The sequence below is a fragment of the Haliotis rufescens genome, unplaced genomic scaffold (assembly GCF_023055435.1).
Source record: "Haliotis rufescens isolate VD_foot unplaced genomic scaffold, xgHalRufe1.0.p SCAF_23, whole genome shotgun sequence".
In the NCBI taxonomy this organism is placed as follows: domain Eukaryota; kingdom Metazoa; phylum Mollusca; class Gastropoda; order Lepetellida; family Haliotidae; genus Haliotis; species Haliotis rufescens.
In genome coordinates this window covers 12842765-12861248 of record NW_025963924.1, presented here as the reverse complement: position 1 = coordinate 12861248, position 18484 = coordinate 12842765, and the positions used below count along the sequence as shown (strand labels likewise).

General features: G+C 41.0%; 1 protein-coding gene across 2 annotated transcripts in view; it reads right to left on the bottom strand.

Annotated features, from left to right (window-relative positions):
- Positions 1-16647, bottom strand: part of LOC124133099 (poly(ADP-ribose) glycohydrolase-like) — a 38506-nt gene extending 21859 nt beyond the window's left edge. The window contains exons 1-8 of one of the 2 annotated variants that reach the window (XM_046497346.2): positions 16493-16647; positions 10733-10993; positions 3351-3451; positions 2643-2739; positions 1839-1946; positions 1189-1332; positions 680-895; positions 447-548 (exon numbers count right to left, since the gene is read on the bottom strand). In XM_046497346.2, coding sequence (XP_046353302.2) covers positions 447-548; positions 680-895; positions 1189-1332; positions 1839-1946; positions 2643-2739; positions 3351-3451; positions 10733-10993; positions 16493-16579 — 1116 coding nt within the window. In that variant the 5' untranslated portion in view covers positions 16580-16647. The remainder of the gene's footprint in view (positions 1-446; positions 549-679; positions 896-1188; positions 1333-1838; positions 1947-2642; positions 2740-3350; positions 3452-10732; positions 10994-16492) is intronic. The other variant, XM_046497347.2, reaches the window with a different exon arrangement.
- Positions 16648-18484: the final 1837 nt, after the last annotated feature.

The window sequence follows — 18484 nt, the reverse complement described above, 5'->3', positions numbered from 1 at the left end:
CTAGTATAATGTCACCATCACAGAACAGCGTCAGTAGTTTAAGAAGACACGACTCGACATAGTCAAAATCCTTAATATCACGCGTGTCAGACTGAAGATAATAAAGGGTGGACACATACAAGCCCCTGCAATATTTCTTTTTCAAATCCGAAAAGAGAACATAGATGCTATCACTGAAGGATAAATTTATACATTTCACTCCTGTTTAAACACATTTCTAATCAACAGTGCAACTCCACCTCTATTGGGACATTGTGATTATGAAGGCAGATCAGAGGTAAAGTAACCTACATATTATGGTAAGACAACACTAGCGAAATTAGGAAGACACGTTAATTAAAGGTAATCCGTATTATCCCAATGTACCTTTCCATATTTGATCACCAAAATGCATAATATTTAGGAAGTTACATGTACCTAGATCTACTCCTACACAATGTATTCACCTTGTCGTCGTCAAAATATTCATTGCGTGGAGAGCACGGCATCTTCACGTGGTAATTGTCCCATTTGTCTTGATTGACAGCCACCGGAGGTGGTGGTGATACCTGAAAATACAACACACCCAACACGACTACAAGGAGTTGCCAATGACGTCACTATACTTACAAAAATATTCGTAAACTTTCATTATTCATTTTCCATACGTACTTCAAAAGTTTAATCGAAAAATATTTACCGCCGAAGAAGCAACCGCGTCTACTGCACAGGGTTGAACATGGCTTCCTTTCTGTTTCCGCTTCCGGTAATGCGCCAAGGAATCTTTGGATATGATAATTTTCCCCAATGGAGAAATAACCAGGAATAAACCTTCAATCAACTTTTGTATATTTGACACTGACTGGTCTGTCCCCCATTTGGTCACGAAAACCGTTTCCTTCATGATAGAGAGGGGCTGAAAGTGATAAATGTTGCTTTGTCAAATATATACCGCTATGGTCTAACATTAGCCACCACAAAGGTCTAATATAAGCCACCACAACGGTCTATTAACTATAACTGGAATGTCGTAGTTCTGTTTTACATTTATTTTCAACTCTGAGATAACAGTTTTGTGTCTGGCTTGGAAGTGAGTTTGCAAATTCTCATCAATGTATCGGTTTGTTGTGTGCCTTAGTCACATGCTATTTCCTTGTTGTAAAATAATATTTAACAACAACACATGTTTATAATTATTTATAGAGATACTTCTTTGGGTTTTTTGATGAAGTCGCTGAAAGGACTGGAGCTAAGGAGCTCGGATGTACTTGGCCTCTTCTCCTGACTTTTGTCAACCATTTTTGAACCCGCAATTCTCAGATTCTTGCTGTACAACTTGTCGATGGGAGGAATCTGCAAGATTGAACAATTTGGTTCAGTGTTACAGACAATTATATTACCATATTGCCACCATTAAGATAATGGCTATATATCTTTTTACAAAAAATACAAAACCGATCCCCGAATCGTACGATAAACGATACCGACCTCAGACATTATCTCTAATTCAAATATATAAAAAGACTCCCTGGTTATATTATTCATGGCTAACTTTATTATTTTATTTTCATATGCATTAAACAACGCACAGTTTATCCTCGACCTGAGCAACGTTCTTTTTATTTTACCATAATAAAATGTGCGTAACATAATCAAACAAAAATCCCAGATATGTTTATTGGGAATCTGCATTGGGAACAAGCCAGTGACGAGGAATACAACATACCACGAATTCTCATAATACTTGATTACTTTGGATTAAAACAACACCTGCTTCCTTTCAAGTGTTCTCCAAATTGAACCATTCATTGTTATTAGCATAGTATATCCATGCAAGTAATGTTAACAAATGAACTCACGCCAACTGTCAACACCTTGAAGACGAGGAGATGAGGAGATACCTCATCAATCGCTCTCCTCCCGGACGTGATTTCAAACAGAACACAGCCCAAGCTCCATATGTCGGCCTGAAACAACATCGTGGAAACACGGATATAAGTCGCCTTACTATTGTCAGGAATTCTGTTTTCATCAGCTCGAAATCACAGACTACTATAGAATATATCCTTTGCGAATTTCTGTTTAAGGTTCTTCGCCAAGGTAACCCTAATTCGTCGCAGCTCGTAAGGTATTCTCCAAATACATGGCACCGTGACAGTACTGAATGAGTCAATGATTTCAATATTCCTGTACATACTTGAGTCGCGGAAAGGTAAGCTGGTACAGGCAAATTTATTATTGATACAGATGGCCCTGTGATCTTTAGAAGGCAATCCACTATGCAAAGATGCTTCTTTTGACCAGGCTAGGATTTGCTGGTTATGTTTTGTGGTCGGTCAGTTCATCAAAGTGCTAAACATGTAAAATCTGAGTCATTGTCCGCCTATCATCTAAGCTGACAAGCCATGATATAACCTCAATACGATTCAAGGCAGTGACAAATTACCTCACCCCCACGTGTTAGATCCAGATCTTCAGCAACCCATGCTTCTCGTAAGAGACAATTAATGGGACCATCGTATCCCATTTGCGTTGGTCGATGCTCATGATGCTTATCACTGTAATGTCTGGTCCAGACTGCCGTCAAATAGCTAGAAGATTGCTGAGCGCGGCGTTAAATAACAAACAAGCAATGTGGTGAAGAGTATGACATGTACAATCACCTTTTGATTATAGCCTTCCTGCAGCAAGATCTCGGGGCTCATGTAACATGGAGTTCCTATCAAAGTGGAGGCCATGTCCGCTGGCTGAGCCAACACCCTGGAATCAACGCATGCCTGTGAGGGGGCAGTTCATAAGCACGGAATCGAATAAAATATTTATTTCTAAATGGTCGAGGCACACACACTGAAACTTTATCGTAACCAAGTTGATATCATCAAAGAGGTTTTTAGAAAGAAACACACATAAATCATAGTAGGAATATGCTGAAGAAAATTTATCAAAACAGCACTTCAGACATTGAAGTAAACATATGATGAATTGGGCTCTTATTTATTGAACTATGAAAACATGAAAGTTGTTTGCAGACCAGGACACCCTAATCATTTGCGAGAACACCTGGTGTCATCACTGATTTTCAGTGATCCATTCATATGATAATCACAACTATTTTGCCTTTTACGCCCAATGGAATCTGTGTCGGCGTTGCCGTTATATATATAGCAACCATACAACATGTTTTATCGAATAGAATACTTGCTGACCTGTTGACCTCCTACCACGAAACTGCTTCAATTCAAATTTGTATCCTTTTAGCCTACTTCGTTTATCATTTTATTGACTTAAATAATTTTAAAAATATGTACACTCTTTATCAGTTATTCTCAGAGGAACAATGAACACAGTACAATGGACACGTTGGGTCTTACCGAGCGATGCCAAGATCCCCGAGTTTAGCATGAGCCTGTCTTGTCAGGAAAATATTCTGAGGCTTCAGATCCCGATGTAGAATATTTCTGGCATGCAAATACTAAAACAGATAGTCTTCATAAGTTTGTGTCCAATTGTCTTCACGTACCTGTTCATGATTTACACCCACGCTATACAGGTTGGATGTGTTGCCTTTCACTTCTTACATGGCAATATTTAATTTGCAGAGGGTGAATTATGTTCGGTTACTTTAAGCAGACAATTCCTGTCAAACATCTCTTGTAATGTCAATCAATACTGCATGATGATGTATTGCTATTAAATAATAATACTTTAAAGTAATTATGCCAGGTTATATACAGTGATACCCTTGACAGTCCGGAAACACCCTTGAGGGAAATATTTAGATATCATATATATGCAACGTGACATTACTGAATAATAACAATAATAAATATGGAATGTCTTTGCATAATTTTCATTTCATATCTACATTTTGATGCAAAATCACACATTGTCGGTTTCGAGTGGGAAGTGACTGGTCCTGAGCAGCAAACAGAAAGCCTCCTGTTTTATTTTTCAGGCCAGCCGACTTCATCCAAGCGATGGACTCTGACGGGTTACTGTTCCTCTCAACACACTGCACATAAACTTGATACAAAGGTCGTTGAGATGGGTTTGGGCCGAATAGATATGACACTTGGTTGACCCTCATTTCTGTACCGCCCAGCAGTAAATAGCCATCACAAAAATCTACACTGACATTGAAATTATGTCCCATGTCCCTGGTTCGTTTGAGGAAACTGTGGAATACCTTTTTCATCATGAGTCATGGCATGCTTCACAAGAGGATCATCAGACAAATAAATGTGTGCAAAAGAGCACAATTCAATTCTATCATGAAGAGGCTCCAGGTTTATCAAACCACGCCCTCTAAATATGATTCATAAATAAAAGCGATTGACGGAAGAGCGAGGATGGGGGGGTCTATTGTCTGACATGATTCTGCGTATGCGTTAGTCAGTACACCGAATTTCCTGTTTCGTTCAATCAACAACACCAAAAGAATACGAAAGGACGGGTACAGCATAAGTATTTGTGGCTTGGACGTTATTGTGAGCCTTCAGCTCTGAATTCCAGATTTTCTTAAGTCTACACTTGTACTCTGCCCGAAGTTTGTCTTTGTTATTGGCATTGGCATTCAAGTACGTATAGGCCCGACTTTCCACGAAATGGTAAATAACTCCACTCCCAAGTAAACTAGCCAATCCTCTCTATTGTACCTTTCCACATTTCAGACGAAGAATGTTGCATTTGTCGAACCCAAAGGAGATGCCAATATCATCAGAAAAGTACTCGACAAGGAGAATCTTCTATTTTTCAGTGTGGATTCTCCTTTGCCAAAGTTCAAGGTCATCCATGTAAAGGAGGTGAGCAAGAGGTGTTGGGGATCTGTGTTGAGGGTATCCAAGATGATAATTAACCTTCCTCTTTTATAAGCGAGAAGCTTAAACGATTTAGTGACAAACAGTAAAGCGAAGGACTAAAACAATCGCCGTGAAGCAATTTTATTCCTCTTGTAATAGCAATGGGTTCCGAAGTCACCACCTGCCCTTGCGAATACGTCTCAAGTTGAGTTGACCAGCTATTCATTAAATACTTGAGTAAAACAAGTAGTAGCTCGGGGAGGTCAATGCTTTCCAGTGACTTCAGAATCCACTCGTGAGATACAGAACCATAAACTTTTCTGTAGTCTGTCCAACACATTGAGAGGTTACGTATACTGTGGTAAGTTTTAGCCTCTTCAAAGAACATTTTCTGAACTAGCAACTGATGCTTACAGCCCAAACATCCCTCTCTGGCTCATTTCTGCTCTATGTAAATAATGTCATTGGAAGCGTAGTATGACACGCGATTTGGAAGACACCCTGTAAATAATTTGTACTGTGTATTGAGACGGAAGGGCGGAAGTTTTTTATGGACAGTCATATCACATTTCTTCGGGAGAAGTATTGTTCGACCAAGGCAGAACATCCACTGTATCCATAAGAGAATTTAATTAGTGAAGTAATGGTGTTTGGAACAGTTTTCTAAAATAGTAATATTTGTAGTAGTAGTAGTAGTAGTAGTAGTAGTCCATACTTAAGATAGAGTATAGCATCCAATTACCACAGACTACCATTCATGTCATCTCCCACGAAAATTGGGAGAAATTTGAGGGCATAATGAGAGTACACCATCCCATTACCACAGACTACCAGTACCACGTCATCTCTGATCGGAAATTGGGAGAAATTTGAAGGCATAATGAGAGTACAGCATCCCATTACCACAAACTACCATTACCACGTCATCTCCCACGAAAATTGGGAGAAATTTGAGGGCATAATGAACACCCCCTTCCTGAAAGCCATGATGAATGGTATCGGCCAGATGGCTGCGTCCGGAGATCCATGTGTTTGTTTGTTTATTGTTTAACACCACACTCAGCAATAGTCCAGCTATATGACGGCAGTGTGTAAATAAACTAGTCTGGACCAGACTATCCAGTGATTGACACCATGAGCATCGATCCACGCAATTGGGATACGATGACATGCATGAACCAAATCTGACCAACCGATCCCGTTTGTCGCCTCTTACGTCAAACATAGTCGCCTTTTACGGCAAGCATGAGTTGCTGAAGACCTATTACCCCCGGATCTTCACGGGTCGGAGATCCATGTGAGGAGTTTCATACAAAAGACCACTTTGAGTTACATCATACGTGCCTCATGATGACTGGACGTTCGAAAGCTCAATGGTACTTTCATTATATGTCTCTTTAAAGAATTAGCGTTGAACCAAAACATTGATACACTAACCTACTACGTAATCCAAGAATCAAAGTGACGTCACATTTTGTGTGCACATAAATGGATGATGGAAGCAAATGGCTACGGTAAACAAACTTTTCAGTCACGAGTGGGAAATCTTCCGCATTTTCTTATAGTTGAATAGTTGTTTAAATGACCAGTGAGTGTACAAAATGAAATCGTATATTTAAACCACTTGTTTTGGTAGGCTTTCATTTTATCAATGAATCAAGTTTATGCGAGAGTAAAGACTGTCAGGCTATAAAGCAGTTGATATATGAAGAAACTGTTTGGCTTGAGAAAGCTGGGGCGGTCGGGTAGCCTAGTGGTTAAAGCGTTCGCTCGTCACGCCGAAGACCCGGGTTCGATTCCCGACATGGGTACAATGTGTGAAGCCCATTTCTGGTGTCCCCCGCCGTGATATTGCTGGAATATTGCTAAAAGCGGCGTAAAACCACTCACTCACTCACTCACTTGAAAAAGCTACTTAACAGTTGACCTTCTCATTTCATTCTGTCAAATTGACACAACAATCTGCATGATGCGTTCGTAAAATATAAATTTGTAGATTCAATCATCTTTGTCTTGTCGACATAATTCGAATTTGGCGACAAACGCGAGACATTCACAGCAGTCCATTGTGTGATGGGAGCTTGTACATATTGTATTTTCACAGTAGTACATACTGTTCCATAACAAGTTTTACAAGTCATGGTTTTTTTCAGGGGAAAAATTGACTTGCCTTTGCATGTGTTTGTGACGGGTGCCACCGGTGGGGAAGGATACGCTCACCTTTTCGCGAACTCCTGGTATCATCACTATTTGACAGTGATTCAGAAACACATGCTCATGATACAGTCGGAATCGTACAATCGACTCTGCTTTATGCAGAGATTTCTATTGGATATGGAAAGGGTTTTGTCTTCCTATTATTATTAGTAGTAGTAGTAGTAGTTGTAGTAGTAGTAGTAGTGTTGATTATGGTAAAACTGTACTCTTGGGCAATCAAAGATAACAGAATAATTTATTATATACTTCAGTGTGAAAGACTGAGTTTTCTGAAGTTGAGAAAAGTGATATTTTCAATGCAGTGAACATAACACTTGATATTTCACTGCAGTGAACATAACACCTGATATTTCACTGCAGTGAACATAACACGTTGACGGAACTATGTTGGCCTACACGAGACAGCTCGTACACAAACTGTTGATTTACGTCAGTTCAACGTTGACAAGTCATATAATGACAGATGGTCATTTATGTAGTTAATACCGATTCTTACCGTTTGTTATTTTGTTGAAAATGATTTGTATTAAACTGTGAATTTCTCTTCTGATTTGTCAGTCGATACTTTACGTTTCGCAAAGCGCCATTTTGTTACTTGAATTGCGTGTATTCTTTCGCTTCGAACAACCGTCTCGGTGAGAGAAACATGATATTTCACTGGACACATGAAATATCCTCTATATATTTCTGTTCATGATCAATTCATCTTATGACGAGACAATATAATTAACTGGTTTGGGATAGGATGATCGCAATGCATGCAATGGAATACCAAATATAATTTCTAAGGGGGATAATACATATTCCTTCTTTTTGTTTTTGACAATGCAAAAATATCAACCCAAAATGGAATGAAAAAATTACTATTTTACAGTATGGAATTTCACACTAGTGAAATACTCAGAAATCATAGTATTTAGATGTCATGGAAGACATCAGTGATAAAAAGGATGTCCCATGCAATTCCCTATTTTCACTTGTACCATATGTTCCCGTGTTTCTTTCAGGTGAACAATTGACTTGTCTTTGCATGTATTTATGACGGTTGCCACCGGTGAGTCAGATTACGCTCACCTTTTCGCGAACACCTGGTATCAACACTATTTGAAAGTGATTCATTAACACATGTTTATGAAATTGTCGGGATCGTACTTTTGACTCCATGCAGAGATTTCTATTGGATATGGAACGTTTTTTGTCGCTTTATTTACGCTTGTTGACACCAGGAGTAGCAAGCTTTAATTTCGTTTGTATAAACAGTGTGTGACCGAAAGATGAACTTGTAGATCTCTTGTAGATAATAATCCACTTATCAGTGTATGTCAGGAATGTGTACATAGATGTATAACTTTCCAGCAATATCACGGCGGGGGACACCAGAAATGGGCTTCACACATTGCACCCATGTCGGGGATTGAACCCTGGTCTTCGGCGTAACGAACGAACGAATGCTTTAACCACAAGGCTACCCGACCGCCCCTTACAATATACAATTTAACCGACCAACGATATCAGAATGCTATGTGCAGGGCATGCCTTCACATCTAAAGCCTAGTTCCTACGTCACCACATGACCCTGGTATAATGATTACACACAGTTTACCTTTTCCTGTTTGACCTGGTATGAAATTCTTTAGGATTCAGTTTAACTCTGTGCAGAATTGTGCATATTGAAACAATTCTATGTGATTATTTTTCATTCTTGGTCGTTTAGTTATTTGAACGCACTTTATGATACCGCATACTGCAAAATAAGGAAAATCTTGCATACGAAAAACATAGCATCATTCAGGTAGCTAGGTCTTCAGTTATAAAATTGTTTGTTGGCATACGTGACCGAACAGAGTTGACCCATGAAGATTCGGGGTAGAAAAGGTCTTCAGCAACCCATGCTTGCCGTAAAAGGCGACTAACGGGATCGGGTGGGCAGGCTCGCTGACTTGGTTGATGCATGTCATCTTATCCCAATTACGTGGTATGCTTGTCGTAAGAGGCGACTAACGGGATCGGGTGGTCAGGCTCGCTGACCCAATTACGTGGATAGATGCTCATAATATCAATCTCTGGATTGTCTGGTCCCGACTCGATAATTTACAGACCGCCGTCATACAGATGGATTATTGCTTAATGCGGCGTTGAACAATAAACAAACAAAGACCAAACAGAGAGTGAAAAGGGTATGTCAAGGTGTGGAAAACGTAGGACAATTACTGCACGTCACTTTGTTATCATCGGTAACTCCGAGGCCATACTGATTAGGATGCATCGCTGCATGTTGTTTACCCAAGTAAAAAACAATATCAACTGCGATAACACAATTGACACAACGGTATTTATCAAACTACGCTATTCAAGTACATATACATATAGATTTGTACAAAACGAAAGACACATTGCAGGTTAAGCAAAAATAAAATGTTCATGTCGAAAAGAGTATATAAAGACAACGTTTTCATGGCAGGAATATTTCACAAACTGGTGTTTATATGTATTTGTAAAACATTACCTGCAATCACAGTGTAGCATCATACATTTAGAATTTAGCCCGATTTTATTATATAGTATTGTATTAAATAGTATTGATTTTACTGTGGAAGTAATATACGCCAAGGAGGAACAACATGTTTTTACCTTACATTAAAATACGAGCTTCCAATTGGTTAAGAAGCGGGTAGTATTTCCAATGTTTATCGTGTCGGCCATTTTGACGTCTTGTACTTGATGTGAATGTATTATGACGCGCTGTCATTGTGACTGACTTACTGCGGTTGTTATTAAAGACCTTTCTCATATAATGAGGATATTATTTGAGTACATGTGTTGTTCAGAAACTAGAAAATGTTCCCGTTGAGCATGTTGAGCATACATAAATAAGCTCATGGCACCTCTCGTTTTGAGGAACTATTTTATTACGCTATATATATGTTGTATGGCTGTCCGTGCAAGCATGAAGTCACACTTACTTAACATAAATGTGTATGGATCAAGGTATACGTCCTTTGAGGTAAAAATAGTGTGAGGACCAAACATTGTAATAATATGAACATCCGCAAGCTCCGACGTTCATTCAGTTTTGATCTCACTCTATGAAGGTTCATAATCCAATGAACTCACACAAAGTGAAAGTCAACTCTTAAATGTACCCAGTTGTTTAAGCCTTCGAGTATCCACGTCATTCTCAATATCAAAAGTGAAAGCAACCGAGCATGTTTAATGATGCATTATTGTCACTTGTCTTCCAGAAATACGTTGTGTTGAATGAAATTTGTATTTCCAAATTACTCTTAATCGACGTGGGGCCCGGATGGTCAAGTCGCCTAAGGCACTGTAAATGGATGTACAGAAATGCCTCCCGTAGGAGTGCCAGAAACGTAAGATCGTGATTTGCATCCTGGTTCGTCCTGATTATGTTTCTGGGTTTGTCAGCACAACACCGCGCGGATTTTAATAAATCGTTAAATATCTAAGACCTGCATCACTTGGGTGTGTGAGTATGGTTTTACGCCGCTTTTTGCAAAATTTCAGCAATATCACGGCGGGGGACACCAGAAATGGGCTTCACATTGTACCCATGTCGGGAATCGAACCCGGGTCTTCGGCGAGACGAGCGAACGCTTTAACCACTAGGCTACCCGACCGCCCCTTCCTTCCACATCAGACTGACACACGCCGATCGAAAGTGAAATAATTTTCAAAGCAGCGTTAAACCCACTCACTCACTTACGTATACGACATACCTCAAGGGCAGACAGGACCTGCGTCATCCAACACACGACCAGGTCCTCGGGTATCCTGGAGACAGAGTCGTTGAGAAACTGCTGTAGATCCCCACCATCGCAGAATTCCGCGAAGATTAAAAGTGTAGTCCCTTTAAAGTACGAGTCCACATACTGCACCACGTGACTGTGTTCGAGACCTCTCATTAGCTTAGCCTCTTTCTCGGCAAATGCCTTCTCGTCATCGCTGGCCTTGTCTAGGTCCACAGTCTTCAATGCAAGCTGATGGTAAAGTGTAGAGATGTTTTAATATGAAATACAAGGCTGACTGACGAAAAACACAGATGTGTCATTTTAGTTTGGACTGATATGGAGATAAATGGATGAAACGAATGGATAAATATTCATCTGTCTTGTTTTGTGTTGCTTCTTTCTTTCTTTGTCGTGTAATGCCGTACTCAGCAATATTCCAGCTATATGACATCGGTCTGTAAATAATCGAATCTGGACAAGACAATCCAGTGATTGACATCATGAGCATCGACCCTCGCAATTTGGATACGATGACGTGTGTCAACCAAGTCACCGAGCCTGACTACCCGATCCCGTTAGTCGGCTGGTACGGCAAGCATGGGTTGCTGAAAATCAATTCTCACACGGATCTTCACGAGTCGGTGGACTTTTGAATACTTATGAATTAGCTTTAAATGTCGCATGGAGTTGCCTTGTACCATGAAATGAAAGTATCGGTGCCCCAACAGTTTGTCATGCCGCGGTACATGGGTGAGTCACCAACCTAATACATGGTGTCTCTCCCGTATCTGCTGTTCGACGTGTTGTGTGTGATGCTTGATGAATGTGTGTGATGTTTGGGGTGTGACGTTCGGTGTATGTGTGTGATGCTTGGTGTATGTGTGTGATGCTTGGTGTTTGGTGTGTGATGTTTGGTGTAAGTGTGTGTTGTGAGGTGTATGTGTGTTATGTGTGATGTTTGGGGTGTATTATGTTATGGTTGGTGTGTGGTATGTGATGTTTGGTGTACGAGTGTGTTGTGAGGTGTCAGTGTGTGGTGTATGTGTGTAGAGTTTGGTGTTTGGTGTGTGATGTTTGGTGTACGTGTGTGTTGTGAGGTGTATGTGTGTTATGTTTGGTGTATGGTGTGTGATGTGTGATGTTTGGGGTGTCGTATGTTATGGTTGGTGTGTGGTATGTGATGTTTGGTGTATGTGATGTTAGGTGTGTGATATATAAAGTTTGGTGGCGGTGTGTGTGATGCGTGATTTGTGATACGTGGTATATGATTTGTGTGGTATGTTATCTTTGATGTGTGGTATGTGATGTTTGGTGTGTGGTTTGTTATGTTTGGTGTGTGGTATGTGATGTTTGGTGTGTGGTATGTTATGTTTGGTGTGTGGTATGTTATGTTTGATGTGTGGTATGTGATGTTCGGTGTGTGGTTTGTTATGTTTGGTGTGTGGTATGTGATGTTTGGTGTGTGGTATGTGATGTTTGGTGTGTGGTATGTTATGTTTGGTGTGTGGTATGTTATGTTTGGTGTGTGGTTTGCTATGTTTGGTGTGTGGTATGTTATGTTTGGTATGTTATGTTTGGTGTGTGGTATGTTATGTTTGGTGTTATGTTTGGTGTGTGGTATGTTATGTTTGGTGTGTGGTATGTGATGTTTGGTGTGTGGTATGTTATGTTTGGTGTGTGGTTTGTTATGTTTGGTGTGTGGGGTATGTGATCTTTGGTGTGTGGTATGTTATGTTTGGTGTGTGATATGCTAAGTTTGGTTTGTGGTATGTGATGTTTGGTGTGTGGTTTGTGATGTTTGGTGTGTGGTATATGATGTTTTGTGTGTGGTATGTTATGTTTGGTATGTTATGTTTGGTGTGTGGTTTGGTGTGTGGTATGTGATGTTTGGTGTGTGGTATGTGATGTTAGGTGTATGGTATGTGAAGTTTGGTGTGTGGTTTGTTATGTTTGGTGTGTGGTATATGATGTTTGATGTGTGGTATGTGATGTTTGGTGTGTGGTATGTGATGTTTGGTGTGTGGTTTGTTATGTTTGGTGTGTGGTTATGTGATGTTTGGTGTGTGGTTTGTTATGTTTGGTGTGTGGTATGTGATGTTTGGTGTGTGGTATGTGATGTTTGGTGTGTGGTATGTGATGTTTGGTGTGTGGTATGTGATGTTCGGTGTGTGGTATGTTATGTTTGGTGTGTGGTATGTTATGTTTGATGTGTGGTATGTGATGTTTAGCGTGTGGGATGTGATGTTTGGTGTGTGGTATGTGATGTTTGGTGTAGTATGTGATGTTTGGTGTAGTATGTTATGTTTGGTGTGTAGTGTGTTATGTTTGGTGTGTGGTATGTTATGTTTGGTGTAGTATGTTATGTTTGGTGTGTAGTATGTTATGTTTGGTGTGTGGTATGTTATGTTTGGTGTAGTATGTTATGTTTGGTGTGTAGTATGTGATGTTTGATGTGTGGTATGCTATGTTTGGTGTGGTATGTTATGTTTGGTGTGTGGTGTATGATGTGTCATGTGTGGTATGTGAAGCGAGTGAGGTTAAAATACTTTTATGACGCAGTTAGTTTTGCAGTAGTCGAGACAAACACCAGCCGTATAAAAATGCTGTTAGATAAATACGCCACTCCAACATTCCTTGTCATCTACAACACATGCATCTATAGTGAAAACATTACTGACTGACCCTGAGGTAACTTTGCATCACACCGCTTCCTATTCATAAGAAAGAGCACCTGCAACAGTGAAGCTTTGATCTTCGTAAATCTCCTCAAGACATTGTCGCACATCTTTCCAGATGCAGTTGAGGTTAGTGTTGGACACTCTCAATAACTTCATGGAGCATAACGTATGGTGTTAGATATGTGGTGTGTAGTATGTGGTGTGAGGTGTGTGGTGTGAGATGTGTGTCGTGAGGTGTGTGGTGTGAGGTGCGTAATATGTGGTGTGAGGTGTGTGTCGTTAGGTATGTGGTGTGAGGTGTGAGGTGTGTGGTGTGAGGTATGTGGTTCGAGGTGTGAGGTGTGTGGTATGTGGTGTGAGGTATGTGGTGTGAGGTGTCTGTCGTAAGTTGTGTGCTGTGTGTTGTGTATTGTGTGGTGTGAGTTGTGTGGTGTGTATTGTGTGGTGTGAGGTGTGTGTCCTGAGGTGTGTGGTGTGAGGTGTGTGTCGTGAGGTGTGTGGTATGTGGTGTGAGGTGCGTGTCGTAAGTTGTGTGTTGTGTATTGTGTCGTGAGGTGTGTGGTATGTGGTATGTAGTCTGTAGGGTTACAGGCCGGCAAAGCCACATTTCGAAAATAGATAGCCCAAATTGATGTGGCTCTCGCGGCAATGGTTATGGTTGCGTGATTGTATAATGTGGCTCTCGCGGCTATGCTGTCAAAACATGCTTTGTGATTCTAACAGGTTACCGTATATAACAAAACAAGTCTTGTTTTCTCATTTTTTATTCAACAAGGATAACATATTCATCAAAACTTTACATTGATGAATATGAATAACATATGAATATCATAATGGATTTAATGTCATTACTGCAGATGAAGGAGGTCGCCCACGTGGTCAGCATATTCTATCTCACTCAGGTGTTGGTTCAGGAGCTGGATCTTGAGGGACGCAATACGTGCATCGATTGCCTTGTACTTCTTTCTTCGTGAAGGTTCTGACCACTGATGAGAGAGTCTCAGGACTGCAACCTCTTTGAGTGACTGCTCTCGCTGAAATAGCTTCACTACCTCGTAGATGTTCGGGTGGCACTTCTTGGCAAGTTTCTTTATCTTGTTTTGCCACCCTTCCAGGTGATTGTTGGTACGGTGGCCTTGGTTTTCGAAATGGTTCCAAATCTCTGGCATGAAGGCCCATCCTTGAACCCAACTGGTTGTCACGTAGTCCATGAAGGCAGTCCCTTTAGGTGAGGTGGGTGAGTCAGCAATGGCATCAAGTCACACATCATCCACTTTGTCACGAGGTACTAGAGGGAGGGCAGCAGCTCTTCTCACCAGCTTCTTCACCTCCTCATCTTCCTTATAGTCCATCACCAGACCTTCTTTCTGCACCCTCCTCCAGATACATGATACAATGTTCTTGTCTGTAGTGAAGATGAGGATGTCGTCACTAACACGGTGTAGGAACTGGTCGCCTCCCTCAGTCTGGGAGTACTTCTCCTCCAGCTGGATCTGGGGTCTGCTGTCAGGAAGGCGGGGCAAGGTCTTGTGTCTCTGGCGGTAGAGGATAGTGGTGAGAGACTTCAGGGCTGGTATCTGCTTCAGGAGGTCATCTGAGACGATGTCGTGATGTTGGCGTAGTCTGGATATCTCCTCTCCGTAGATAGTGGGTATAGGTGTCGTTTCTGTCCTCGCTCTCTCCATCAGTCTAGCCTTAAAGGCATCAACCTCAAACTCGGATGATAGTGGGTCGTGGGAGTGACCCATGATCTCAATGGCGTGGAGCAACTCAGACTGCTCTTAGACCAAAACTTAAAGCCATCATAGTACAAATGTACGCCTCCTCTGAACTTTATTTGAACTTGTGCGTTTGCCATGGTTCTGATATGGAGTGAACACGACGTCACTTAAATATGTTATGAATAGCAGGATGAACTCAATGTCAATTAAGACCGCCTTTGATCTCTAAAGAACACCACACTCAGTAATTTAAATGTGGGACTCTCATTTAAAGGTATCTCTAAAGAACACCACGCTTAGTAATTTAAATGTGGGACACTCATATAAAGGTATCGGTAATCGGATTAATTAATTACCCGCTAGAATAGGTGAAATGCACTCAGCTGAAAATGTGGCTCTACCGGCAATAGCCATTACTGAAATGTGGCCCTCCCGGCTAGACACCGTCTGTAGTGTATGGTGTGAGGCGTGTGTCGTAAGTTGTGTGTTGTGTATTGTGTGGTGTGAGGTGTGTGTTGTGAGGTGTGTGGTATGTGGTGTGAGGGATGAGGTGTGTGTCGTGAGGTGTGTGGTGTGTGGTATGTGGTCTGTGGTGTGTGTTGTGAGGTGTGACATGTATGGTGTGAGGTCTGGTGTGTGTTGTGTGCTATGTTGTTTATCGCATGTGGTTTGTAATGTATCGTATCTGGTACGTGGTGTGTATTGTATGGTGTGTGATGGGTTGACTATGGTACATGGTATGTAATATACGGTATGCGGTTTGTATTGTATGGTGTGTGATGTGTTGCATATGGTATGTGGTATGTAATGTGTTGTAAAGAGTGTGAGGGTCGTGGGGTTGATGTGTGGTGTGTAGTGTTTGGTGAAACTTCATACATGGATGTAACATATATAGACAATGTGTCCCGTATCTGGCGTATGACGTGTGGTTCGTGATGTGTTGTGTGTGATGTTTGGTGTGTAGTATGTGATGTGTGTTGAGTGGTGTGATGGGTAAGGTGTACATTGTGTGGTATGCGATCTTGTTGTGTGGTGTGAAGTGTGTGATGTGTGATGTGTGGTTCGTGGTATTTGGACTTTGGTGTGTGGCGTGGGATGTTTGGTGTGTGGTATTGGGTGTGATGCGTGGTAGTTTGAATGTGACAGTGTGTAGTGTCCCTTGTGTGGTGTTTGGGTAATGACGTGGTGTAGCGAGAGACGGACAATCAAACCACCTACGCACCGTGAAGCACATTCCACGATATAAAGCTACAACGTTGAAAGATGCACCTTGTACTTGTAATAATCGTGTACTCAACATTAAACTCAAGACAAACATATATTTTGCGATCCATTCTTAATCAACTTACCACTTCATCAGACTTCTTGTCCTTGATGAGATACACGACACCAAACCCTCCCTTTCCGAGTAACTTCACCGCCGTGTACTCCGCCATCAGCCCTGTCGTTCTTGTACTTCCTTGTTGTATTATCCTACACAAAGAGTTATAGTTACAGCTGATACGAGGTTGTGATGAGATGTCGGTTACCGTATATGTGCTACTTAACGTTGCTGTTCATTAGGAAATATTGCTTTTCTCTGAGTAATATGTTATTAATTGCTATTCATTTATATATCCATATCCACGCACGCGCACACACATTCCATAATACATTTATAGACATACAGACAGTCAGAAATACTGAGGCGCAGTCCGCTCGTTTTGCGTTACATTAGGGACTAAGATATACAGAGCGTACGAATGTAATAATGTTTGTTGCCGAAGATCGATGTCGATGTGTTGTATACATAAACTATCAACGCCAGGGAATAATTATAACCAGCCGAAACACTTTTCATTGGGTGTAAAAGGCAAAATAGTGATTGAATTTATGTAAATGGATTACAAGAAATCAGTGATGACACCAGGTGATTGCGAAAAGGGTAACGTCCTGCCCTATCGGTAGCACATGCCACACATTATTTGCCACACATTATTTGCGTACAACAGTGAGTGTCTGTTGCCTGACGTCGGGCAGCAGTGATTCTGCCACGTGACAGTGCCAGAGTGAGTGAGTTTGGTTTTACGCCGCTTTTAGCAATATTCCAGCAATATCACGGCGGGACAGTGCCAGAAAACAAACCAGAAAAAGAAGTTACTGACGAGAAAATCCATTTACACGACAGCATTTACTGAGTTTGTTGAAATGTTAATTATTAACTTCGTCTGTTGTGTTCAGTGAGTGAGTGAGTTGGGTTTAACGCCGCTTTTAACAGTATTCCAGTTATACCGCGGCGTGTCAGCTTAATGTGGGAGGAAAGCCCGAAGTGATGCAGGTCTCAGACGTTTACCACTTCGGTGAAACCCACGAGCGGGTATGGTGCTGACAAACCTAGAAACATAATCGGGGCGAACCGGGATTCTGGCGTGCCCAAGGGACGCAACTCTGCACAGCGAATCGCGGCGCCTTAGACGACTGGGCCACCCATGCCCCCCTGTTGTGTTCAAGTGTAGAGATTCTGCTCATAAAAAAGAAAGGAAGATATATGTTTATTTTGCAACACAGTGGTGGCTGTTTTACACAAATCTCCAATGCTTATTTGAAATGTGTTGCCTCATGATCATGTTTCTGGAGGCGATAATCATTGTTAGTTGAACATGCCGGTTGTCCTGGAAATGAATTGTTCGGAAGCTCAGAGAAAACTTAATTACCGTATTCGACGTAATAAGCTCCCCGCTCTAATAAGCGCCCACGATGACATTTGCTAAGATATTGGCTAGTGAACAATCACAATTAGCACCCCTTCCGATTGATCAATGTACACAAGACTTATTTATTCGCGTATAATAAGCACTCATGTGTTATATGCACCCTTAAGTATGGGTCACTGAATTATTACGTCGAATACGGTATGTTTTATAAATAATTTTATTGTATGTACCAAAAGGTAATCTGTCCGAACTGACACGTGAGTACTATGTATATAGACAAGTATAGTATTATAAGTGATAATTTTGCAACGTAATGAGTATTGAATAGATGCATTATTCCTGGGGTTGTTTTCATATGTTTATCGGTGTGATCACTACATATACACACACGTGTTATTTTATCTTTATAATGTCATTGTTATCACTAACGTATGTTGCTGTTGAAATGTTATCTGTGTTGTGAATATCACTAAGTGTTGATCTTTGGCCATATTGTGACATAACCACAAAACAGAGGCGTCAGTTTGCGGAAAAGCAGGTGGTGTGTACCACGCAAAGTTTCATGCTTTCCATCTTTCATGCTTTTGGTAGAAAGCAATAAAGGGATGCAGCTCATGGTTAGGATCCACAGGTCATGGGTTTGTTTGT